Genomic DNA, 23,898 nt, shown 5'->3' with positions numbered 1-23,898 from the left:
GATTAGGTATTACAAGTTCTTATTTTTAATGTAATTTACAAATCATTTCAATTACAATATTTTTTTTCAATTATAATTTATTTCAAATTATTTACATATGACTTAATAATTAATAACACAATTTATATTAAAAATAATAAAATAAAACTTAAATAATCTAACAAAATTAATTAATTACAAATAGTAAATACCATTAAGAACGCTGTCGGCAGGTAAGATGCCCATGAAGCTGGCAACGTTACCTCTTTGTATAGCCAAACTTATCCTTTGACAGAGGTACGTACCAGATCTAGGGTCTCCTGTTAAATCGGTTAGACACCTGGATAACTCTTTTATGAGTTTTTGTGCCGATGAACCCCAAGGACCCATCGTCTCCACCCCAAAGGGAACAAATATGTATCCATCACCGAGTGACGCATATTTCCTCCGCTTTAGGTTTTCGGCAGTTTCCGCCGCTGCACCTCCCGCTCTAGATGTATGTTCAATATTCGAGGGGGCTAGCGTGTCCACACAAGTCGCATCCCACACCAGTGGCTTTCCACGACTCCAAGGAATCAACATCATGCCATCAGGCCTCTTACCATCATCACGTGAAATTCCATTCGGCTCTAGAATAGCCGGCACGTTGACGGTAGTAAAGGCCCGACGCAAGAAGTCGTTTAAGGCGGCATGGCGGGAGAGACGGCCCGCACTGCGGCGGCAAGATAAGCCATGGTGACCAAGGCTGTCTACATTGCCTCCGCAGCGGCAAATATGGGGACTGTTTTAGGGATACCCAGGCGTAAACCAACTGCGATTGAGAAGCTGGAATTATCGAGAAGTGTCCCTATATTAGTCGAGGGAGTAGCCTGAAGCCAGAACCCCGAATCTCGTTCGCTAGCAGCAATAAAACCAGCCTGATCCGAAATATTGTGACTTGCACTGTGGCTCATCCCAAAGCTTTTGAGATCGCATGTTTAAAGGGAAGCATTCTTAGCAGTTTCCGCATACAACCAGTGGCAGGGACCCCAAATGACGGGAAGATAATTTTATAATATAAAGTGCTGACACTGAACAGAAGATAAGATAATTAAATAAAGGAAATAAAAAAAAACATGAAGTAGAACTCCCGGTAACAGGATCATTCAGCCACCGCAAATAGCGCCCGTTGACATGCATGACGCATGGATCAGCCATCGCCTCACTCGACCATATTTTAGGGAAGGGAACGACCCGCCCAACGTCACCGCCTCAAGCAGTGGCATTAAAGCGAGCATAACGATGTTTGTCATGAGAAATCTACTGAATAATATACATGACGAAGAGCTCGAGAATAAATAACTGCTCGTTGCTTTTGTAGATAGCTTTGTGAATTGAATCTTACGGAATAGCGGTAACATTTGATTTACATAAATAGTGTTTATATAGTCATATAACTACATAATATATGTACGGGTCTTGTTCGGACTTAACCATTTTTTAATTAAAATCGACGATAGCACGTTATTGTAAATTAGTAACTGTTAAGTATTACCAAAAGAAGAGTGAATGGTGAGCAGGATTGCGTGAGGGAAGTTTTTCCGAAATAAGTGTTAATCTACTCCAGGCTGACTCCTGGGCGGTCTTGTGAGACGCAAATTACGGTTGTGACCTCTCATAATAAAGGCACATCAATGTCAGCAGGTGCGGCGGCAGAAGCTGCTAAAATTCCAAAGCGTACGAAGTGATGATTTTTGAAGTGAAACTTCTTTTGGTTCTTCGATTTTATCCATGAAGAGGGAAAAAGTGATTGAGACCGATTGGGAGAGAGTGAAAAAGGGTGAACGTAGCATGAAGCACATAGCCATGGAGCGAGAGGGATAGGGAGATCGAGAAAAAATACACGCTATTGGTTGATGTATTCGTGTAGCCCTTTCATCCGTTTGTAAGTAAAATGTCATTACGGTTGGTGTTTATAGGAAAAGTTCTCAAATACGTCGCGTAGTAAATATTACTGACGGTAGGAAAAACTATCCGTTTCTTTTTTATAGAAACCGGCCATTAGTAAATAAATATTAGAACTTTCGTGGCAATTCTGTCGCATAACGTACTACAGAAAACGCGGGACCGTTTTTATTAATTTACATTTTAAATTTATAAATAAACATTTTGTGATTAATTTGTAAATCATTGTATACTAAGCAGTTGTTCAGTGTAAGTTATATATTTGTTATCTTTTTGTTAATTTAATTTTTTTTGTGTTAATTCGTTTGAAGGTTAGGAAATTTTAATATCTACAAATAACATGTGGCATTTTAATTTGCCACTTGTCATTTCAGAATTTATTATATTATTTTTCATTAAATATAATATAATAAAAATACTTCACAAATTTTCTTTTCTATAATTAATAAAAAAAATAATTAATAATTTCTTAAATTGACAAAAAACATTAGATTTAGACAACAGATTATTAGAAAAAACGATATTTAAAAATTAGTATCACTTCTGACATGTGTACTTTGTACGTGCACAATTTTTTTATTAGAGATATATATTTCTTCTTTAACGGGTAGACGATGCATTGGTTTTAGGAGTGGGTCGGTTTGAAATCCCATTAAGGGCTTGTCATGACCTCATACTTTTCATAGCTAGCTCGAAGATTCGTGCATAGGTAGGTATGTCTCAGAATAAGTTATTAAAGTATTTTTTTTTTGTTTATCGTGCTACTAAAAAGAAATACAAACTTTTTATATATTATAGTTTAGATTTGTATCTTGTTTTACACAATACTATTTTATATCAGTAATATTCAATAAGAATTTATGAATTTACTAAATGATATAAGTTAGTGATTAACTGTTTTATGTGTCAAAACTAGTTCTGCCTACCTGTCATTAGTTTTAAATCGTTGCTTCTGAGTGCGGCTTAAGTGGTCTTAAGTGTGGGAAATTGGTTAACCCAGCGTATGCCGGAAGGAAACTTTTTAAAATTGTAGAAAATTTATTCGGTTATCGCTAGTACCATCTGCGAAGAGTATTGAAGTTTGTCAAATCTTGAGCAACTGTTTTGAATTTCAAATATACCTATGATTATTCGACGCTCTATATTGATAGCAACGCTCCTACGATTCCTCTTTTGTTACAAGATAGCACGGGCCGCACTTAACACATGCCATCCCGTGACCCGTATATATGCTAGTATAGTTTACCCTCCTCGTCTATAAAAACATTGTATTTATTATTTCACACATTTTTTGTAAATATGTATATTTAACGGAAGTATTTTCTCTCGTTAGCTATAACTTAGGCCTTAGCGATATATATCTGGATACTTGGACTCAGCAGGTTTTGTGAAGATATTTTGTGTTGCTTCTTAGGACAAAAAATTACTTTATTTTTTAGGGTTCCGTAGCCAAATAGCAAAAAACGGAAAACCCTTATAGATTCGTCATGTCTGTCTGTCCGTGTATGTCACAGCCACTTTTTTCCAAAACTTTAAGATCTATGCTATTGAAACTTGGTGAAAAGATGTACCTATTCGGTGAAGCGCATTAACATTTTCAGACCAAAAATGGAACCATAAACTTTGGGGGCTCCCCCCATACTTAGAATTGAAACTCAAATTTTTTTTTCCATCAAACCCATACATGTTGGGTATCTATGGATAGGTCTTCAAAAATGTTTTTGACGTTTCTAATATCTAGTTTGCGCGAGAGACACTTTCCAAAGTGGTAAAATGTGGGTCCCCCCCCCCCCTGTAATTTCTAAAATAGGAGAATGATAAAAGTAAAAAAAAAATTCTTCTGGAAGAGGAGGACAAACGAACTTACGAATCACCTGGTGTAAGCTGATCACCGCTGCCCACATTCTTTTGCAACACCAGAGGAATCACAGGAGTGTGCCAGCCTTTTAAAAAGATGTACGCGCTTTTTTTAGATACCTACGTAAGGTAGATGTCTTATCGTCCTGGAAACATCGCAATATGACACTCATTCTACGGCTTGGTTGTACGTGTAAGAAAGTTCCGAGAAAACTGCACCGTGGAGGAACGCCACACGTCCAGATGTTGGGGATGATATCGTAATTTGTGGCGGGTCGTGCGAAGGTGGAATTCGGCAGCAGGAATCAGGACACATGGCTATTCGGAACACTCCCCGTGATAAATTCGGTATAAGACACACTATGAGGTGAAGTCTCTACGCAACGCCAAGTGATCTAGCCGTTCACAAAGCAATGCATCACCAACAATTCGTTGCAAACGGTCAAATGGTTCGAGCCGATACGGGGTTGCGCCAGACCAGATATGACAGCAATACTCTATATGTGGCCGGACGTGTTTGTCGCTTAGATTTAGAGTTAAAACGGTTTCTACTTTCTAAAACCGTGTGAAAAGTCTTGGTAATGAACCAATAATGGTGAAGCTCGGTCGACGAGTTGGAACTGCCTCATTGCGGTGTCAGTACAATAGACAGTTGCCGTTATTGCTTGACCGGATCTGACGAAGCTGACTAACACCATTAAGTGACCACCAAACAGTTAGCTTCGATTTAGGCAATAAACGCCGCAACAATGCCGACAGCCATTGCGATGTTCGCTTGCGATTATCGTATGGAATTCATTTTTTACCACACGTCGCCCGAAAATACTGTGCTGGTTGAACATGGTAAGACAATCATGTTTGCTTCTCTCTGTAGGTCAGCTATATCATGGAACATCCACTTTTCCAGCTTTTTATATTACCTACCGATTGTATGCAAATTGGTTTTAAATGTTGTTGGTATGTGTTGTGCATTTTTTTTTAATTTAGACTGTTCTAGCTGTAGTTTTCATTCTGAAATACCAATGTGTTTAATTTTAATCCAGAGCCTATCTCAATATTGTAAAACTATAACCAATCTTTAATTAAGGATTTATATAAAAACACTTTAAAGGCTTCTTATAATATAAATTGTTAACATTTATTTAATCAAAACAAATCTTATAACTATATTTACAATACTACGACTACATAAAATTAAAACTATCATTACGTGGAAGCGTACCAAGAATACTGGCAGCATTACCGCGTTGGATAGCAAGGCTGATCCGTTGACCGAAATAGCTGCCAGCGCTTGGGTTTCCAGTAGTCTTATTGAGGCGCGAAGATAGTATTTTGAACATTCTCCGCGCCTCTGGGCCCCACGGGCCAGGTGTCTCGACACCAAACGGCACAAATATGTATGACTCACTGAGACCAACATATTTGCGACGCTTGCTGTCTTCGGCAGTCGAAGCAGCAGCCCCAGCACCAACTGACGTAACTTGGACATGAGAAGAAGCCAGAGTGTCGACGCAAGTAGCGTCCCACACCAACGCCCTTCCCCGTGCCCAAGCCACCAGCGTCATTCCATCAGGACGCTTGCCATCGCGGCGGGTAATACCATTTGGCTCTAAAACAGCTGGTATATTAAGAGCGGCAAATGCCCTGCGGATGACTTCATTAATGCTGGCGTGACGACTGATACGGCCTGCCGATTTTAGGCAGGATAACCCGTGGCGTCCAAGAGCATCTACCTGAACGCCACATCTACATTGATGTGGTTCATTCAGTTTTATACCTAGCCGGAGTGATACGCATATTGACAATGTCATATTGTCAAGTAGCGTTCCAATCGGCGCAGGAGGCAAGGCTTGTAACCAAAAGCCCGACTCATTTTGTGTCACGGCCAAAAGACGAGCACGCTCTGTTATGTCAGTAGATGAGATCAAAAGATCATCAAAGGCTGACTTACAAAGAAGTGCGTCCCATGCTTTTTGACACTTTAAATCGTCTGGAAAATTTTGAATGTTTGCAATATTTAGCCAAGCATTGTTAGCTTCGTTCACATATACAATCTCTGAGTTACCTGGTACATGATTTACAATTCTAGTAACCAAATGCTGCGCACTATGAATTGAAGATAGAAATGCTGGTATGGCAACGCCCGAAACTTTGCGAGTACCCAAACCACCAAACCGTATCGGTAAAGAGGCTTGAGACCATGCACGATCTGTAAACACGCAATTCAAAACGGTTTCTAAAATATTTTTAAGTGAAATATCAATCACATCAAGCAAATTTGGAAATTTCCATAACGGGCTAGACCTTAAAAGGTACGTAAATTTTGGAACAAATAAACAAGACCGAATAATAGTTAAGGCCATATGAGAATTAATTTTCAATAATCAGTCCGAAACGTTATTAAATTTTTTTATGTGATCGTTTAAGATCGTTGGAATTGAAACAGGAAATAATGGAGCTCCAAGAAGGTGAAGTGAATTCTTATCCAAAACTTTAATATTGGGGGCCAGAACATTAAATTTATTGGTAATATCAACCCGGTCTGAAATTTGGGAATTTTCGCCGATAAAGAGCTCGCATTTCGAAAAATTTAACTCAAGGCCGATTGATTTTAGTTTTGTTATGGCGGAATGAATGGCAGGGCTAAATATTGCTGGACCAAGAGAGTCGCCTTGCTGACAGCCAACAGAAGACCAAATATTATGATTTTTGAATAATAATTTGGATGGTTTACTATAACATTGCCAAATATAATGATAGATTGAAGGAATTGAATTTTTAACTTCTCTCAGCAGAGCTCCCCTATCAACAGAGTTAAAAGAATTTTTCACATCTAATTTTAGAAAGACATCACCAGAGTTCCTCTCCAAAAAAGTTCGCGCAGCGTGGACTGCAGTTTCGCAACCACTTTTGCAGCCGAAACCCAACTGAGTTGGAATGAATTTAGTTGATAGGAAAATAGAAATATGTTTACAACAAATTTTAGAAACAAGGCGTCGAAATGTGCAGCCCACGGCTATAGGCCGAATACCACCATCTTTTTTCTTAAGAGCACATATATTCGCACCATATAAAATTTCGGTAATTTCGGTATTAACTTTTCTAGAAAGCATGAGATTTACTAAGAGAACAATGTCCTCAAGCAACGCTCTACCCGCATCCCCTGTGGAAGGACATACCAGATCTTTAAGATGCTGGGGTGTCAGTCCATCGGGGCCGCCGGCAGAACCAGTCTTAGTCTTAATTGTTAATAATTCAAATATTAAATCATAACAATTCATTGTTTTATGTTTTAAAAAAGAGATATAAAGTTCATGTAGTTTTTCGACAGTCATGTATTTTTTTAATAGTTGGCAATAAACTGAATTTATATTGGTATAGTTATTTTTATTTATGCACTTCTCGACGAAAAGATGAAGGCAGTATATAATTAAGTACGATTGGAAATTAAAATTTGAGGCAGAAGTCAGTTAAGACATTATTTAAGAAACTTTATGTGTACATGAAACTTTATGTATGCACGTAATAATACTTCTTTGGCCAAACGAAGCAAAAATCATTAAAATTATTTATTCCTCGTGCTATTTTATGTTTTAAGGAAGAACAATTTTGTAAAAATCTTGCAAAGATTGCTTTGACAATTAAATAATGTCCTAATAATGGATGAAGCAACCAAAAAAAAAAAATGACGAATGTCGCAAACCGCCAGAAAATTTTAGGAACCAACTTCAACCTGTTACTTTTGTCTTACAGTGATGCGCGCGCATCTTAAATTTCACTCTAATAATTTTTTCATAACGCGCCTAAAGAAGTATAACTTCAATAAATCTTCATGTTTTTGTGAGCCTCACGGAGACAGACATTAATCCTCTATTAGTATTAGTACAATTGATATTCTTCAACAAATAAACAAGCACTCAGTGCACGAATACAAATCAAATAATTTCACTTTCTCCAATCAGTGCGCCGGTCGCGTGCGCAGCAGGACGCCCGCGCCGCGCTCTCTCGGAAAAGCCAGTGACGTCATCTCATCCGCTGAATTAAATCGAATCTGATTATATTTTGTGCAAATTAAAGTTAAGTGGATGAAACCTAGCCATATTGGCGTCTCCATGACATCATCAAGTAGCCGTCAAAGATATACGTAATACTACGTAATTAGAGGCGAGATTGTAAAAAATTAAATTTAGTTATGATTTTGAAGTGAATCCCTGGACGTCACTTCACTACAGGGTGTCTGAGATAGCGGCTTGTCAGCATCTTATCGCGCAGGGATATACCTAGTTGTCGCAGTTCTTCTGCCGTAAGCAGCGGACTTAAACTGTTGGGTTCCAGTTAGAAGGAGCCGGTGTACCTGATCTAGATCGTATTGTGTTGACTGGTGGGTTATGACTGAAAACATATTATCACCGTTGTGGATCTGTCAAATGGGTCATTTGGTCGATCCTATCTAATCCTATAATAAAACAGCGACGCCTTTTCTTGAAGCAGTACCTAATGTGCACGCGTCTGGGAAAGCGTATGCTGAGACGCGGACGACGCGGCTCCACACAGCACATGTCAGAGCAGATTTTGTAATATACATACATGTATATGTACGTACTAAGAGCTACTAGGAGTTATCATAACAGCTGTCGTTCGAAGTTTTAATTCGCGTATACTACACTGACTGCTGTCACCTATAGCTGTCACGCACCTAAAAATGCGTTCCGTTTCACATACCAAATAAGTTAATAAGTCCTTATTTCGCATAAATCTTTCATTGATTTCCACGTATTTCAATAAAACTTATAATCAAATATGTTTAAGATACTGTTATAATTTAGTATACTTCCTATAGTAAAAGTTTATTTAATAATAATCAACAATGTAATGTGTAAAATGAAATGCGCGCTTCACCTTTCTGTTGGTCTGTCTTAGCTCAACCTCAGCATAATCTCAGCTGAGTTTTACGTAAGTAAAGTCTGAGTACGTTCTATAGATCTCAGCCTCAATACGAGTATGTAGGTTTAATTATTTTTTTTTCTAGTATCACGTGCCTTATTTTGTGAATGCCATTTAAAGTAGGTATAAACATTTAAAAAGATGTTGCTTGGTTTTATATTTTATTATATGTAAATTTACGGAAAGCCCAATAGTGTATCTTTAATAATAAATAAGGCCTAAACAATTTGTTATGTTATTAAAGGGATAACCCTCACTTCTAGGATTAATACACAACTAAGCCTGAGACACAACCTGAGAGTTGAACAAAGCATACAAGATTTTATAACGAGACGTCACTCGAACGGTTAGCTCAGTTGGTTAGAGCACCGGCACGGAACACCGGAGGTCGTGGGTTCGAGTCCCGCATCAAGGCCTATTGAAGATAGTGTGGTATAAATAAGATCGTCAAACATATTATTTTAGAGTACCTACTGTTGGTAAGGATCGACATCAAAATATTGCGAACAGAATTAAGCCAAGACTAATGAACACCACGAGTCATAGGAATAGGAACCTTCCTGAGATATGATTATGGACGAATACAGCTTTAAAACGCTTATCAATATAAGAAGCAAGACAAACATTTGACCCCATTCACAAAGAAATCGAAAGGGTAGATACACATTTCCTCCGGCCAAAGAGGATGTAAATACTAAAAGCGTAGATACACGTTTCCTCCGGCCAAAGAGGATGTAAATACTATGTAATAAGAGACGGTAAGTAAAAAAAAGGAAGCCTAAGTAAAAAATGTAATTTAGTTTATTATGAAACGTGCAGTGATTTGACAAAAGTTTGAAAAAGTAATTACAATATGGCGACGAGGTATAATCTGGCTAAGTTTGAAAGCAAGCAGTTGCTTAAAACGTAGTGGATTTCGGCTATCTCCGTTATTTACAAGATTATAGCTGTCAACTATCAATGATTGCACGTATCATACAATCAAGTGAATCGATATTTCTGCATAGCTGGTGTACCCGCAATCTTCAGTAATTTCATCTACATAACACACCAGCATCCACACTCCACACACAGACACAAACGAACATGTCTCACCTTTGTAACCTTGGCCAAACACATGATCATATGTGCAATGATAAATATATTCAGCATTTAATAAGCAATAAATCATTCCACAGCTTGATGAAATTAAGTTTTGATGCGCGGTGGTGGAACCACAAGATTCAGCTTAAATGACTTTATGCTGGCTGAATGCTAGATTTCAAGCATCTAGATTCTAGATCATCTGAAGTAGTTCAGATCTTTTGCTGGTAATATGAGTGATACAAGGAAAATTTCAAAAGCAGATCACCTCTATTATAACACTAGAAATACGGGATTGCTTGTAACTAATTCTAGTAGGCTTCATAAGATACATAATATCTTTAAGGGTAAATGTATACACTTTTATAATAAAGTCCCAACCACTGTTCAGGCATTATTTATTAAATTTAAATGTTTTATAAAAAAATGGCACTGTCGTAAATCTTATTACTCCACAGCTGAATATCTAAGTGATCGGATAGCCTGGGACTAGATAATGATTATTTTATAGCAATAGCAATGAAAGTAAAATATCGTATATTTTTATTTAAAAGAGCGCAAAAAAGAAAGCTGGGAAAGTTTTTTGCGCCGCTTCTTCTCTCTCAGAGCGCCATTTGTTTCCGAAGCGGTAATAGTATCTAGTATATTAGAAATGACATCAAAAATAATTCTAAAGGAATCAATTTTGAGAAAATAAATGCCTTTTAAAATGTTCGCAAATTACCTACTACCTACCTTTATTTATTCACGGTGTGTGGATTGATGCACCTTTTTTACTCAATAACTCATGTTTTACGTATTTATTTATATTTTTTTTTCACTTACTCGTGTAAGGCATTAACTATTTGCCGTTAGAGGTTGTTTGTTGCTCTTTAAATATGTTGTAATTGAAATGATGAAAATGTAATTATTGATTTAATAGAGTGGCAATGAGTTTCTTGCTACTTTATCTCATTAGCTCAACCCTTTACGAAGTAGCAAGAAAGTCATTGCCCACTCTATTAAATTTTAAATGGTTTATGAATGTCACAATTTTTTTTTTGTGACATTCATAAGTGTTTTATCTTCGAACCCTACATGCACTGACCTCTACTATATACCACTGGACTGGCGGCTATCAAAGTGCTTTTGGTTCTGTTTGATATTTGCTATTTTGGCGCTGTTGGCCATGTAGGGAGTCTGCGATACTAAAACTAGTGATAACAACGAACAAATACGTAGATGGTGGGAAACTATTTACAAAAAAAAATGTGTACTTTATTATTTTGATTCTTCAAGTATATATAACACGGAAAACGAACGAAATTAATTCAAAATGCAAAAATACTTCAGAGTATTGTACGTTCCTTCAAAGCCATTTGTATTATACGTCAAAATTATTAGTTCTCTGGACGCTCGCGAGTGGCGCTTCAAATAGGCTGCAAATTTGCTGTGAAACATATGGGAACAGCCTGTCCAATGGTATTTATTCAGGTCAGTGCCTACATGAATAAAGGTGATTTTGATTTGATTTGTAGTTGTAAGCACCGCTGCCCTCACAATGATGCAACCGCAGGGAGTCTCAGGAGTGTTGCCGGTCTTGTAGCAAGGTGTACACGCCTTGTGGAAGGTGTAGTAATAGACAAAACACTCTCATATATTATTTATTGCTTCAATCTACATCAAACAATTCGTTGCAACGTTCTCATAGACAATATTCATTAGACTAACGTAGGCCTCATAGAAATATACACAAAACTATGCTATGATAAAAGATATAATAAAAATAATACCATTACAAAATACAGAAACAATTATCGAAATGTTAACAAACAAATAGGTTCAATATATTCAATCAGTTTTTTATTTGTACGCATGTATTTTAATTGGTTCTAAGAAAACTAAACCTATTATTACCTACTAAATTTTGAATAAAAAGGTTGAACAAGACATTTACGAACGATACTCAGTGGAAGAGCGGTCGGACGGAACTCGAAAGGTCGCGGGTTCGAGTCCCGTATCGTTCATCAATTTTGTTTATAAATGTATTTTAATTTAATTAATCCCTGAAGTGAGGAATATCAATTTAAAAAAAAGAAATTGTTTACATCAATAACAACTATTTTTATTCAGACATGGAGATATTTGGAGGACAAGTATGTCACTTGATGGTAGGTGATCATCGATGTGGGGTCCACAACACGAGTGCGAATATTATTTACGACATTAAATAAAACTTTCAAATATTTGATTGTAATTAATGAATTCAGACCATTATCGCTTAATTATAACAAATTCGCTTGTGATAAATAATACAGATTGAACACAACCAATTTTAATAATACGGTGTTCACAACGCTATCACGTATCATATAAATACTGATATTATTGTCAATTTTAAAATACATTCGGGGCGACTATTCTAAAATGATGTCGAAATATTTCTATTAGAACCATTATCATTCTATCTCATTAAACGAGAGCAGAAGGGAAATATCACTAGAAATATTTAAAACACGACATAAATATAATATTACAGGACAAAACCATCCATGGACCCAGTAATTATATAAATTAAAAAATCTTAAAAAAATATCGTTAAAATGTACAGTTTAAAATGTAATATATACAAGAATATAAATAATTAATTAAACGCGTTAATTTTAAATACTCTCGAGGCCCCGTAGGAAGTAGGTACGCCATATGTTTCTTCTAAAGAATAGATATATTTTAGTTAATAAAGTCAGTATACTAACAATCCGTGGGTATGTCGTCAAAGTTGTGATATTACAATTTCACTAGTGATATTATTATTGCACGGTAGATTGTCAATCGACTTCATTTCTTATAATTTAAAGGCCTGGTTTTAGTGATATTGTAATAGTGATATTATAATCAATTGGTAGATATAGTAATATCACGGCTTTGACAATATACATGCGACAGGTATAGGAAATAGATAATAGACGGGTTACGAAGACAAGCAGCCAAGAACACGGAGACTGAATGAACCTATCTCTCGATCCACATCGTGAGGTGACCTCGTGGAATATAGCGCATTAATTTTAATAAATACTCTAAAAGAAGTCAAAACTGACATGGAAAAAGATATTATTTGTTTGGTTTTAGAGGGTTTTCACAATCGCGTCCACCGGAATCCTAATTATCAAGGTGAAACAAACACTGTCCACTGGATATAACAAATGTGAGAGAAGTTAGCAACCGACTCTTGGCGGACGTCGTAGAAACACAACAATAAATAATAAGACATAGTGGGACAAAAATAATTTCAAATTGTTAGATACCTATTTTATTGACGCTAATTAAAAGCTCGCTACTATATCAGCTCGTAAATACACGCCACTGAGTAAAATTTTTCGTTCCATAACAGGACGATTGTCAGAAGTGGGATCACACGCGACAATCGAAGAATTTTAGTTACAAAAGCAAAAATGTCAGAAACTCCATTAGAAATTACGCCTATATAGAAGATATTACGGAATTATATTTTAAAGTTATTTAAAATAATACGAAAGTTATAAAAATTAAAGCAATACAAAAGAAGAACTTTCAAGTTTAAACATATTAATAAACGTATTATATGCTTATATACCTATACTACCTGATTGGGTCAAAGTTTTCTTCCTCTCGATAAGTTGGTCAATCGTTTTGAGTATTAATAATTTTTTTACAATTTAAAATTACTAGGGTTGAAAAGATTAAAAATGAACTCGATGAGTGCTGAGAGCATACCGACTTTATTAAATATAATAAATCTATTTGAAGCATGTAACCTAAGTTATAATAATGTTAAACGGGGACCTCACTATACAAAATAAATAAATTGATTGAGTCTGTCTTTCAACACGCGGTCATTTTAACGAAATAATAAATTAGCTGAATCAGATCAAAGTAAAATCGACTTAAAACTAGAAAAAAAAAGCAAATCTGGATTTGTGCAAATCGATATTAACGTTATGGTAACTATTACGTTTGTTGAATATTGCCAGTAGAAAAACTGTAACAGTTGATTCAATGTTTTAGACACATTGCTATTGATATGATTGTGAAGTATTTCGGCAACTGGCAATATCGATCTATTGCACCAAATAATGCTCGGTAGCGATACAAATAATTGAAAACTTAACACGTAACCAACAACCGTGTAGCATCGGCAATGCGTAAACAATGTAAACTCAAAACTGTACACAAACTTAACCACTAAATGTGCTGGATGGTGCACTCACACACACAACAGTTCTACAACACACATTAAAAAGGCTGCTTTAAAGTATTAATAAATACATTTCTTTGTCCAACTGTACCTTCAAATACAAATTAGTAATTTTGTATGAGTTAATATGGTACAGATTTACCTTACGAAATCGGGAAGTGCAATATGTCACTAGATTTCTCAGATACACTAAAATCGGAAGTGCCGTACGGCACGCTCCCTGACCAAGATCTGACCTTCATTTGGTTTATAAGATGGTTTATTTTGCATGGTCATATAGCTTGTTATCAAATAATACGCATTGACAGGCCGCTGCGCGCGCGCCAAAATCACGACGATCTAAAACATACCGCGGCGCGGGGGCACTCGCCGATTTCGAAAGGTTTATATCTTTATTGTAAATTACATGAAAAACTGAGTTTCAATATCGAAACGTAGTAAGGATTAAAAACCGTGATTCTATTTTGACCTTTACGAAACCTTTTTGGACGTTTTTTGGTTTAATCACAACATAAATCTAGTCTGGATATTGTTTCGGAAAAATTTATACAATGACAGTATATTCCGATAAGGACACGTTCAACTCATACACACATTGCGTAACGTCACACAGCACATGTATCAAGGTCAACATACCTGTCTGTCTCGCACTTCTTTGTTTTTGCTACTATTTTGTTATAAGACGTAACATTTCTTAGATTAGTGTGAGTACTATAAATATTTAACTTACTGTAATGTGCGCGATAATAGAACATAAGTTAATAAATCATATTATGTCATACCTTATATTCATGACATTCATTTTTAACATGCTATAGAACAATTGAATGTGTAGGAGCACATAACTATAACAAGCCTCATCACGTAACAATGAGATCGTGAATTAATTGTATTTAACTCCTGCAAATACATATGACGTGAAAACATAGATGGTACAAAACAACAAGATAGGGTAGTATCTCTAGACATCCGGTAAGACGCCCAGGGGCAAATATTCACAAAGTTTATGTTAATATCGCATACAACGGGCGTTTTTCTTCAAATCAACATTAACCGGAAAGGCGCATATTACAAAACTCTCTAATGTCTTTTAGTTTTGTTTCATCATCAGCCGGAAGACGTCCACTGCTGGACAAAGGCCTCTTCCAAAGATCTCCACGACGATCGGTCCTGCACTGCCCTCATTCAACGTATTCCGGCGATCTTGACTCTGGTCAATTTTAGTTTGTTTACATTTGGTTAGATTACGCACCTTGACCACAAACACATAAATAAAGTTACTGTTTTTATTGCATATGATACTAAAACTTCGTTGATTCAATAGGGCACATATTTATTGCTAAGATTCACCCGAACTCACTAAACAATACTTTGGACAAGCCACACATAGTCTAAGACATGATTAAAGAAGGATCAAGTTGCTTTGAGTATCGAATTGATGAGTATTGTGTTATAAAAAATGGGCATACATGTCCAAGACTTAGTTCCTATCGAAGAAAGGTAGATTTGGAATAAAGTTTTTGATATATCATCTACACCTAAACCTACATAAAATATAATCTAGACATATTTAAAGTTATACGATTCCTATTGTTCCCTAGTCGTCTACGTTTATATCTACGACACTTGTTTTGAAGAGACGATGTTAAATCTGGCATCCAAACCAATTTGTATGTATTAAATTTCAAAATATTTCAGGCAAAATAATTTTGATACTAGTCATATACAATATGAGTGGTAAGACACTAAATTTATTTAAGGAGACAACGCGATTTCATTCTAATTATGAAACAAATTAGGTACTTAATTTTTTAACAAATTCTCTATAAATAAACGAAATGTGGACATATCACTGCACCTTTTACTTTAATTAAGCGCAAGCGCCAACGAGTCCGTGTGTCCGCATCGTCGCGTCCCACTTCCACGCATCTAACCGCGGGGTATTTTCTTTTTAAACTTTGTAATTAATTACGCAAATGATTAAAACATTTTCGGTTAAGTAGTACAATGTAGTAAATTAATATTTTTTTTTCTAAATGTACAATAGCCAATCAAGTCATCTTAGTGTCTTAACAATCATGCTGTATAAGGAAAATATTCTACAGTTGCACACACATTAAATTGTCTATACGAAGATAAAACGACTATATTATTATGATCTATGTCTCAATAACTCCTATAGGCGAAATTTAATTACATTTTGTATGAATGCAACAATATAATGATTATTCAAATTATTTACACTACGGCTATACTTCAGTTTCAAAGAATAACAATTCGGAAAATGTGTATTTTCCTGTTAAATTTGTTAATGTTCCGTTAGACATGTTTCATTAAGAAGCGAATCATAAAACTATATTTTCAAATCAATTTTCATTAAAATGGTTTTTAGTTTCAAATCGTAATAATTGTACCTAAAAATTAACAGCTATTTTTTGTAAAAAACAAAAAATTTTAATATATTTACTTAATGTATCAACGAACATCAAATATGTAATATTACAAAGATATACCGGTATGTATATAAAAACCGGTTGATAACATTTTGGAGCTGATGTATGCAGTCTGAAAATAAGAAAAACACGTCTTACGATAACGCGAGAAAATAGGGACGGGACACATTTGGACAAAAGTAAGTAGCACCTACCTATAAGATTAGACTACGGTTATATATTGTAAATATATCGCTGCCGTCGTACTACCATATAAATAAACTAATATCGAGCATTACAAGTTTTATAATAAATTAATAAGAAAGACGTATCAATCCCTCATAATTGAAGAAAACAAAATCAAACGACTGTACGCTACGAGAAATATATACGTGAATATATAAATGAATCTTGATAGTTAAATAATTAAGATATTATAATTAATTTAATACATGGAAAAATCCTATTAAGTGACCTACTTACATAATAAACATCTATATCTGAATAATATGATTTGATTGATATTCTTTTACAAGCAAAATAAAGTTTAGACAAAACAAGTTCGTAATAGTCATATTTTCTTCATCTTGCGGTACGAAGGCAGCGACCCTTCATATATCACTACAATTTAGAACAATATGAACACTCACGTTAATATGTTAGACCATAAACAAGTTTAGACAGAGTGTGCCGTGCTAGTTTTATTTTTATATTGCAAGTTTCCGCCTAACCATTATCGATCAAAAGATTATATAATACATCATATAACAATACAGAATAATAAAATATACAACGTCAAAATAAGCACCAAGATATTCGGGAACCCAGACCAAGTAAATATGAGTTTCAACTAACATGAACTATAAAATATATCGTATATACAAAAAATAATATAATATTCAAAATAAATATTCTGAAAACTATCGAAAGTAGGAAACGCTCACCTTGTTCGAAACGGGAAAAATGTAGAAGTATTATTTTTTTTATAAGTTAATATACTTATGACATCTAAAAAGTACTCAAAGTTTATATTATTATTGCAATATTAAGTCAAACGTGAAATATTAGTCGTCAAACATCAGTACACCGACAAATTGAGTACCTCCTCCTTTTTTGAAGTCGGTTAATTAATAAGACTTCCAAAGACCTTTTATAGCTTTCAGTTTAGGTGATTTTCGAGTGGCTTCTAATTCTTGTTTGAAACTGTTGATGAGCTTCTCTCGCAAGCTGAGTCGGGGCGACGAGGGCTTCAGCAAGAACTTCTTTAAATCGTTTGTGAAACTCTTGGCCGTGTAGTTCGGCTCGACTTTCATCGACTCACTGCTCGATTCCAAAAACGACACGGACTTAATCGATTGTATCGAGCTCTTCCGAGACATCGAAGCGGTTTTGGAACGCGGGCCGCGAGCGGGGAAACTGGAGCTCTTCGATACTAGCGAATAATCGTCATCGATAGAGTCGAGAGTGTCGGTCGATCGATTGCAGATTCTGCAGCAGAATCGGCAGTGCTCCCTTCTGCTGTGGTAGCGGCCGCGGCACATCACGTAGTCCCTCCTGCTCCTGTCGTCGCGTCTGGTGCGCTTCCGTCGACACTTGGGACAGTTGCTGCGCGCGATCTGCCGCAACTGTTTGAGGAACTCGTAGTCGATCTCGAAGTACTTGGCGTCCGGCTCGGAGTAGTACCGGACGTCGTCGAGCGGGTCGGCGGGCTGCTTCTTCTTCTGCCTGCGCCTGGTCTTGGGGTGTCCGGGGTCGGAGTAGTAGTCGCGGCGGTGCGTGCAGAACGTGACGCTCTTGGGTCCGCGGGGAGGCGGGGGCAGGGGTCAGGCCTGCGCGGCCGGCACCCACAGCGTCTTGTTCTGCTCCTCCTCCACGGCCTCCTTGATCTGCGTGCACATGTACGCAATGTTCACGCCCGCGGGGATCTCGGCTGAAACACGTGTCAAATATGTACCACAGGCTTACAAAAAAAGTGTGTGTGTACTTATGTATGCACGCAAGAAGTTATAATTCTTTGGCCTAACGAAGCAAAAATCATTAAAATGGTTTATGCCTCGTGCTATTCTCCGTTTGCAAAGATGGCTTTGACAATTAATTTTTAAATAGTGAATACGGCTGGATGGGCTTGAACCCTTCGCCTGTCCTTGTAACGGACGAAGAAACCAAAAAAAAATAACGAATGATGCAAACGTCAAAAATTTTAGGAACCAACTTCGCCCTGTTCCTTTTAAAATTTCACTCTCATCATTTTTTCATAACGCGCCTAAAGAAGTATAACTTCAAAAAGCGCGTACAGTCGCCTAAAAGTATGATGACACACTCTTACAACGCCTTACGATTCCTCAGTTGTTGCAAGAGTGTGGGTGGCGGTGATAGCTTACATCTTACATCATACTTGTCATAACTATTGACGTTTCATATTAATCTGTAACCTTTTTCCGTTCTGAATATGAAAAGATTATTGCTCAGTTTGCGTATTTTTATATAATAAATGGTTCTGGTATTACTTAAATACTTTCATAAATTATCAAAATATAATTGTTATTTTTATAGCAACTCTGAATAACATATTACTTTTTATTTATTTTTATCATCTCTTTTATCTAGTTTGATTATTCTAAATGAAGATGCGTTATAAAAACTGCACACTGGAAATAAAACTTATAATTAAAAAGTTATACCTGATATGTAATTTCTAAATTCATTCTCAACTTTAATTCCGTGTTCGTACATTTCCTTAGCAGCCTTCGCAGACACTTTGTCGGCAGGGTACCGCGTATCCTTTACTTCTTTGATTTGCTTGAACGATTTGAACTTTATAAACAGCACTATAGGGTATATTTGATGTTTATGTAACTTTTCTATCGTTGGCACCGTAACGTCCACTATACAATGAATGCCCTGAAATCACATAAGTAAAAATTTATTCAATTCCCTTATTATATCTTTAAAAATCAAATACACGTTTTTTACACAAGCTATTCTCTAAGGAATCCAATATTTAAATTTACAGTACAGTACTGATATTTATAAGCTTTCTTACGTCGATCGACACATACAGCTTATATATATCTCCGGTTCTAGGGTTTAAATTTTTTGTTTCTATTTTGTTTTTATACTATACATTTTTCTGAGAGGTACTTGGTGAACCATTGAAGGGTGTGTTATCGAAGAGCTGTGAAGTAACTAATGTTTCTTAGTGGCTATCGCGCAAACTTCTTCTGGGGATCGCCCTATGCTTCCCCGGGGCGTACAAAGAATAGGGTAGTACCAGGCCCAAGGGTATCGTAAGACGCGACTACGGGCTTTTTGAAAGTGGGAGAGTCACGCTGCCGTCTTTTGACGTCCGCACAATCGGGCCAGACTCATCCAGGTTACTTACCACACTCTCACAGCATACCACCGTCCACCAACACCTTGAGACGGCGCAGCCGGCCTTGTGTTTCCTTACGGAGACGCAGATATCTAGACCTAGCGATACGTCATATAACGTACCCCGGGTACAAAATTGAGCATAATTTTTTGCCTCTTGCCGGGGATCTCCCCTGAAATCGTAGTCTTGGGTGCTTTCAACGGGCACAATGCCGAATGGCTTGGATCACGTACCACAGACTACGCAGGGCGATCTGTGCATAATTTTGCATTGGCGTATGGTCTGTCCCAATTAGTTGAGTCGCCAATGCGGCTCCCGGATGTGGATAGCTACAAGCCGACCTTCTGCTGACTACACATCCCGATAGTTACTAGGTCTCCGCCCCTCTCGGGACGTCCGACCATTGCCTGGTCAGGAGTGTAGTGACTATCCGACGCCAACGTCGCAGACCACCAGCGACCCGCCGCGTTTGGCACTACAAGTCAGCAGACTGGGATAGGATGCGTTCCTTTTTTGCTTTGTTTCCCTTCGGATGATCCTAGTGCCTGCGCCGTTGCAGTAGCCGATGTGATACTGCAGGTCATGGATATTTTTATACCAAGCTCTGTAGTACCGATCGGTGGCATATCACAGCCCTGGTTCGATGCGTCAGTTAAAGCAGCATCTGACTGCAAAAAACAGGCATATAGAACTTGGGTTGCGGCACTGAGGTCAAAGGATCCGAACTGCAAAGTTCTAAAGAGAAAATATAACCGTGCCTCCAGATTTTTTAAGCGGCAAATCGCACGTGCGAAGTTAAACGTCGTCAGAATCGGCGAACAGCTTTCCAGTTACCCGACCGGAACACGCAAGTTCTGGTCATTGTCGAAAGCTGCTCTTGGTAACTTCAACCAGCCGTCCATGCCGCCGTTGCACATGAGGAATGACACCCTGGCCCATACGGGAAAAGAAAAAGCCGATCTCCTGTGCACTGTTTTTGCCTTCAACTCGACTCTTGACGACAATGGAAAAACACCGCCGACCACCTTTCGGTGTCAGAGCTCCACACCTGAAGTACAGTTGAGACAGAAAACTGTTCGGCGAGCTCTGTTTTCGTGCGGGCCGGATGGCATTTCTTCAATCGTGCTTAGAACGTGTGCCCCTGAGTGTGCCACTCTTATTCAAAAGGCGTAGTCCCTGACTCATGGAAGTCAGCCCTTGTCCATCCGATCTAAAAAAAAAAGGAGACAGTTCGGATCCGCCAAACTACAAGCATATTGCTATTACCTCCCTGCTCTCCAAAATCATGGAAAGCATAATTAACCGCCAGCTCTTGGTATACCTAGAAGGTCACCAGTTGATCAACGACCTACGGCAGTACGGCTTTCGCCATGGTCGGTCAGCAGGCGATCTTCTGGTATACCTGTGATAGGTATAGGGCGGCGGCTATCGAAAGCAAGGAAGAAGGCCTGGCAGTTAGCCTGGATATAGCGAAGGCCTTTGATCGTGTATGGCACAAGACGCTTCTCTCAAAACTTCCATCATTTGGGCTTCCTGAGAGCTTCTTGATGAGCAAGTGGACTTACTCACTGGGCGCAGCATACAAGTCGTTGTCGATGGTTATTGCTCGAACCCGAAACCTGTGAACGTTGGAGTGCCCCAAGGCTGTGTGCTATCTCCCACTCTGTTTCCTCTGCATATCAATGAGATTCAGATTATATATACAAGAATTGCTCGTTTAAAGATATAAGATTTAATAGTAAGTGAGTCAAAGCAAATGTGTGTGTGTGATCTACATTAGAGTACCTTGTCGGTGAGGTCGGCCACGTGGCGCGGCTCGGGTCGCGCGCTCACGAACACGTGCGGCCAGTCCGTCAGCAGCTTGCCCGCCACGATCTCCCGCAGCGGGCCCAGCACGGCCACGGGCCGCCGGCTGCCGTCTGTAATCACCACCGCTGCGTCTGTACTCATGCCGTTCATACTCACGCCAGACCATTAACAACCGACTTCAAAAAAGGAGGAGCTTCTCGATTCGTCGGTATGCTTTTTTTATATTTGCTACCTCCGAAGCTTCGACTGGGTGAACCAGTTGGTGTCAGCCAATGTAGGTTTATAGCTACGTTTATGGTAACTAGGTGAGATGTGCTCGAGTCGCACGCGCGACGTGAGGCGAGAGCGGGGCCGCGGCGGGAGGACACCGATTCCAAAAATAACAATACAACATCTAGAATTAGATTTATTAATTAGATTGTATAAAATACACAATTAACGTTTATACTTTTTGGTGCATATTATTGATTTTTATATCTATTGATTTAGAATGGTGTTTTTGAACTCGGTGGTTTTTTTGTTAAAATTTTTGTTTGAGTAGTCTTATTTTGTTGGTCTGTACGCGAAGCTAGCTGAATGTTCTACCATTCTTAAACCTTTATTCGGCGTTGCTTTAATTTTGTCGAGAGTTTGGAAATAATTAATAAAGTAAAGATTTTTCTGTATTCCTGCGTGCATGTCAGTCTATACGTGGGACGCAATGAATGATTTCCGAATAAAGAAGAAAATTACATACAATGAAAAGTAAAAAATTACTTTGTTAGTGCACTTTTTCATACGAATAAACTAATGGCGCATGCACGTGTTTGTATTTTTTTTTCGGGAACAATAGATCAAACCAGGTAATGTTAAGTGAATCGTTTGCGTTTGTTAACAACAGAAAATCTAAGTTGTTGATTGTTACAAAGTATAAAAATCTAAAGCATAGCCATTGAGATTTGTGTTTGTGTCTGTGTTTTTTCTGAGGGGAAAAATACTATTACGTATCGTGGGGTTAGGATGCCAGAGACCCTGTATGTCGGACTCGGTCTGGTGACCTATAAAGACTAAGAAACCGCCTCTTTCTTCTGTTCCCTCGTTGTTCCCCGCGGGATTACCGTCAAGCTCTTCTTCACGGGGAGGGACTTAGCTGTTAGCAGCTACTTCCACTTGACGCTGGCCTTATTTTGGCTCTTTCTCTCTTATAGGTGCGTAGCTCCTTTAGCACTTCGGTTGCATAGCCGTTTATAGTATCCCAGGCTTCCTGTGATTCCAGCAGCATGGTTATAATATTTTCTGGCTGAATCCTGGTTGTGGTTTTTATCGCCTCTTCCCATTTACTTCGGGCAGCTTCGAATCGTGGACATATAAATAATACGTGCTCCGGGTTTTAATTGGTCCCAGTATTCGTAGGGCATTCCGGAGAAACGTCATGCTTAAACCGGTACATGTATTCGCGAAATCAAGCATGTCCAGAAAGCATTTGTGGGAGGTTGTACCCAGCTTCTCCGTGTTTGCGGTTTAACCATACTTTTACATCTGGTGTGAACCGATGATTCCATCTTCAACAACTATTACGATATGGCTATCGTAATAGTTGTTAAATCGAAATCGCCAATCGTCCGCGAAAGCAACAAGTCGTGCTTTGGTTGGAAAGTCTTGTTTCAGTAATGTATCATACATGATGTTCCAAAGCAGAGGGCCCCTCACTGACCCCTGCGATACGCCTCCAGTGACTCTTTAGGTCCAATGTCAGTGTCGTACTTAAGAACGCAATCCAAGAAGAAGCTCGCTACTATATTCCACAGATAAGTACATTGAACTCGGCTAATCCTTCCATAATCACATCCCATTTGGCTGAATTGAATGCATTTTTGATATCTAGCGTCTCAACCAGACAGTACTCTATTGTGCCTCTTTTCCATCTGCCTTCAGAAATTACTCGCTGTGCAGTACTGATCACCAGGTCTATTGCATCTAGGGTAAATCGGCCCTTTTGGGATTCATGCATCTGTGTATGATACAGGAGCGTGGTCTTTGACTTCTTCTGCGAGTCTTTTCAAGAAGTCCATATATTCCTCCAATGTGAGGCTGGGTGGTGCATAACAACTGTAAAAGTGTATACGCTCACTTAATGGAAAGCCTGGGATTGCAGGACCATTCTTCGGCTTTGTCGCAAGTGTCGGTAACCCATGAGCTGTTACATATATAATTCTTATATGGTTCCGAAATTAGAACCAAGTCTATTTGTAGTTCATGTGCAGTCTGGATAAGAAGATCATGTG

At 37.9% G+C, this 23,898-nt stretch overlaps 2 protein-coding genes across 2 annotated transcripts in view; both read right to left on the bottom strand.

The window, feature by feature from the left end:
* Positions 1–11,434: 11,434 nt before the first annotated feature.
* On the bottom strand, positions 11,435–18,269 carry LOC126973743 (uncharacterized; the record flags this gene model as incomplete). The annotated part of the gene is made up of 1 exon (XM_050821065.1): positions 11,435–18,269. A coding segment is annotated over one exon (690 nt), but the record flags the coding sequence as incomplete, so codon positions are not given.
* The window catches only part of LOC126973852 (disks large homolog 5), a 30,076-nt gene continuing 24,419 nt past the window's right edge, over positions 18,242–23,898 (bottom strand). The window contains exons 14-16 of the mRNA XM_050821199.1: positions 21,611–21,744; positions 19,134–19,353; positions 18,242–18,382 (exon numbers count right to left, since the gene is read on the bottom strand). Of these exons, the coding sequence (XP_050677156.1) occupies positions 18,276–18,382; positions 19,134–19,353; positions 21,611–21,744 (461 nt within the window). The 3' untranslated portion in view covers positions 18,242–18,275. The remainder of the gene's footprint in view (positions 18,383–19,133; positions 19,354–21,610; positions 21,745–23,898) is intronic.

Source organism: Leptidea sinapis, chromosome 30 (assembly GCF_905404315.1).
Source record: "Leptidea sinapis chromosome 30, ilLepSina1.1, whole genome shotgun sequence".
NCBI lineage: Eukaryota > Metazoa > Arthropoda > Insecta > Lepidoptera > Pieridae > Leptidea > Leptidea sinapis.
Note: the sequence above shows the minus strand (reverse complement) of the source record. Positions and strands in the feature narration are given on the sequence as shown.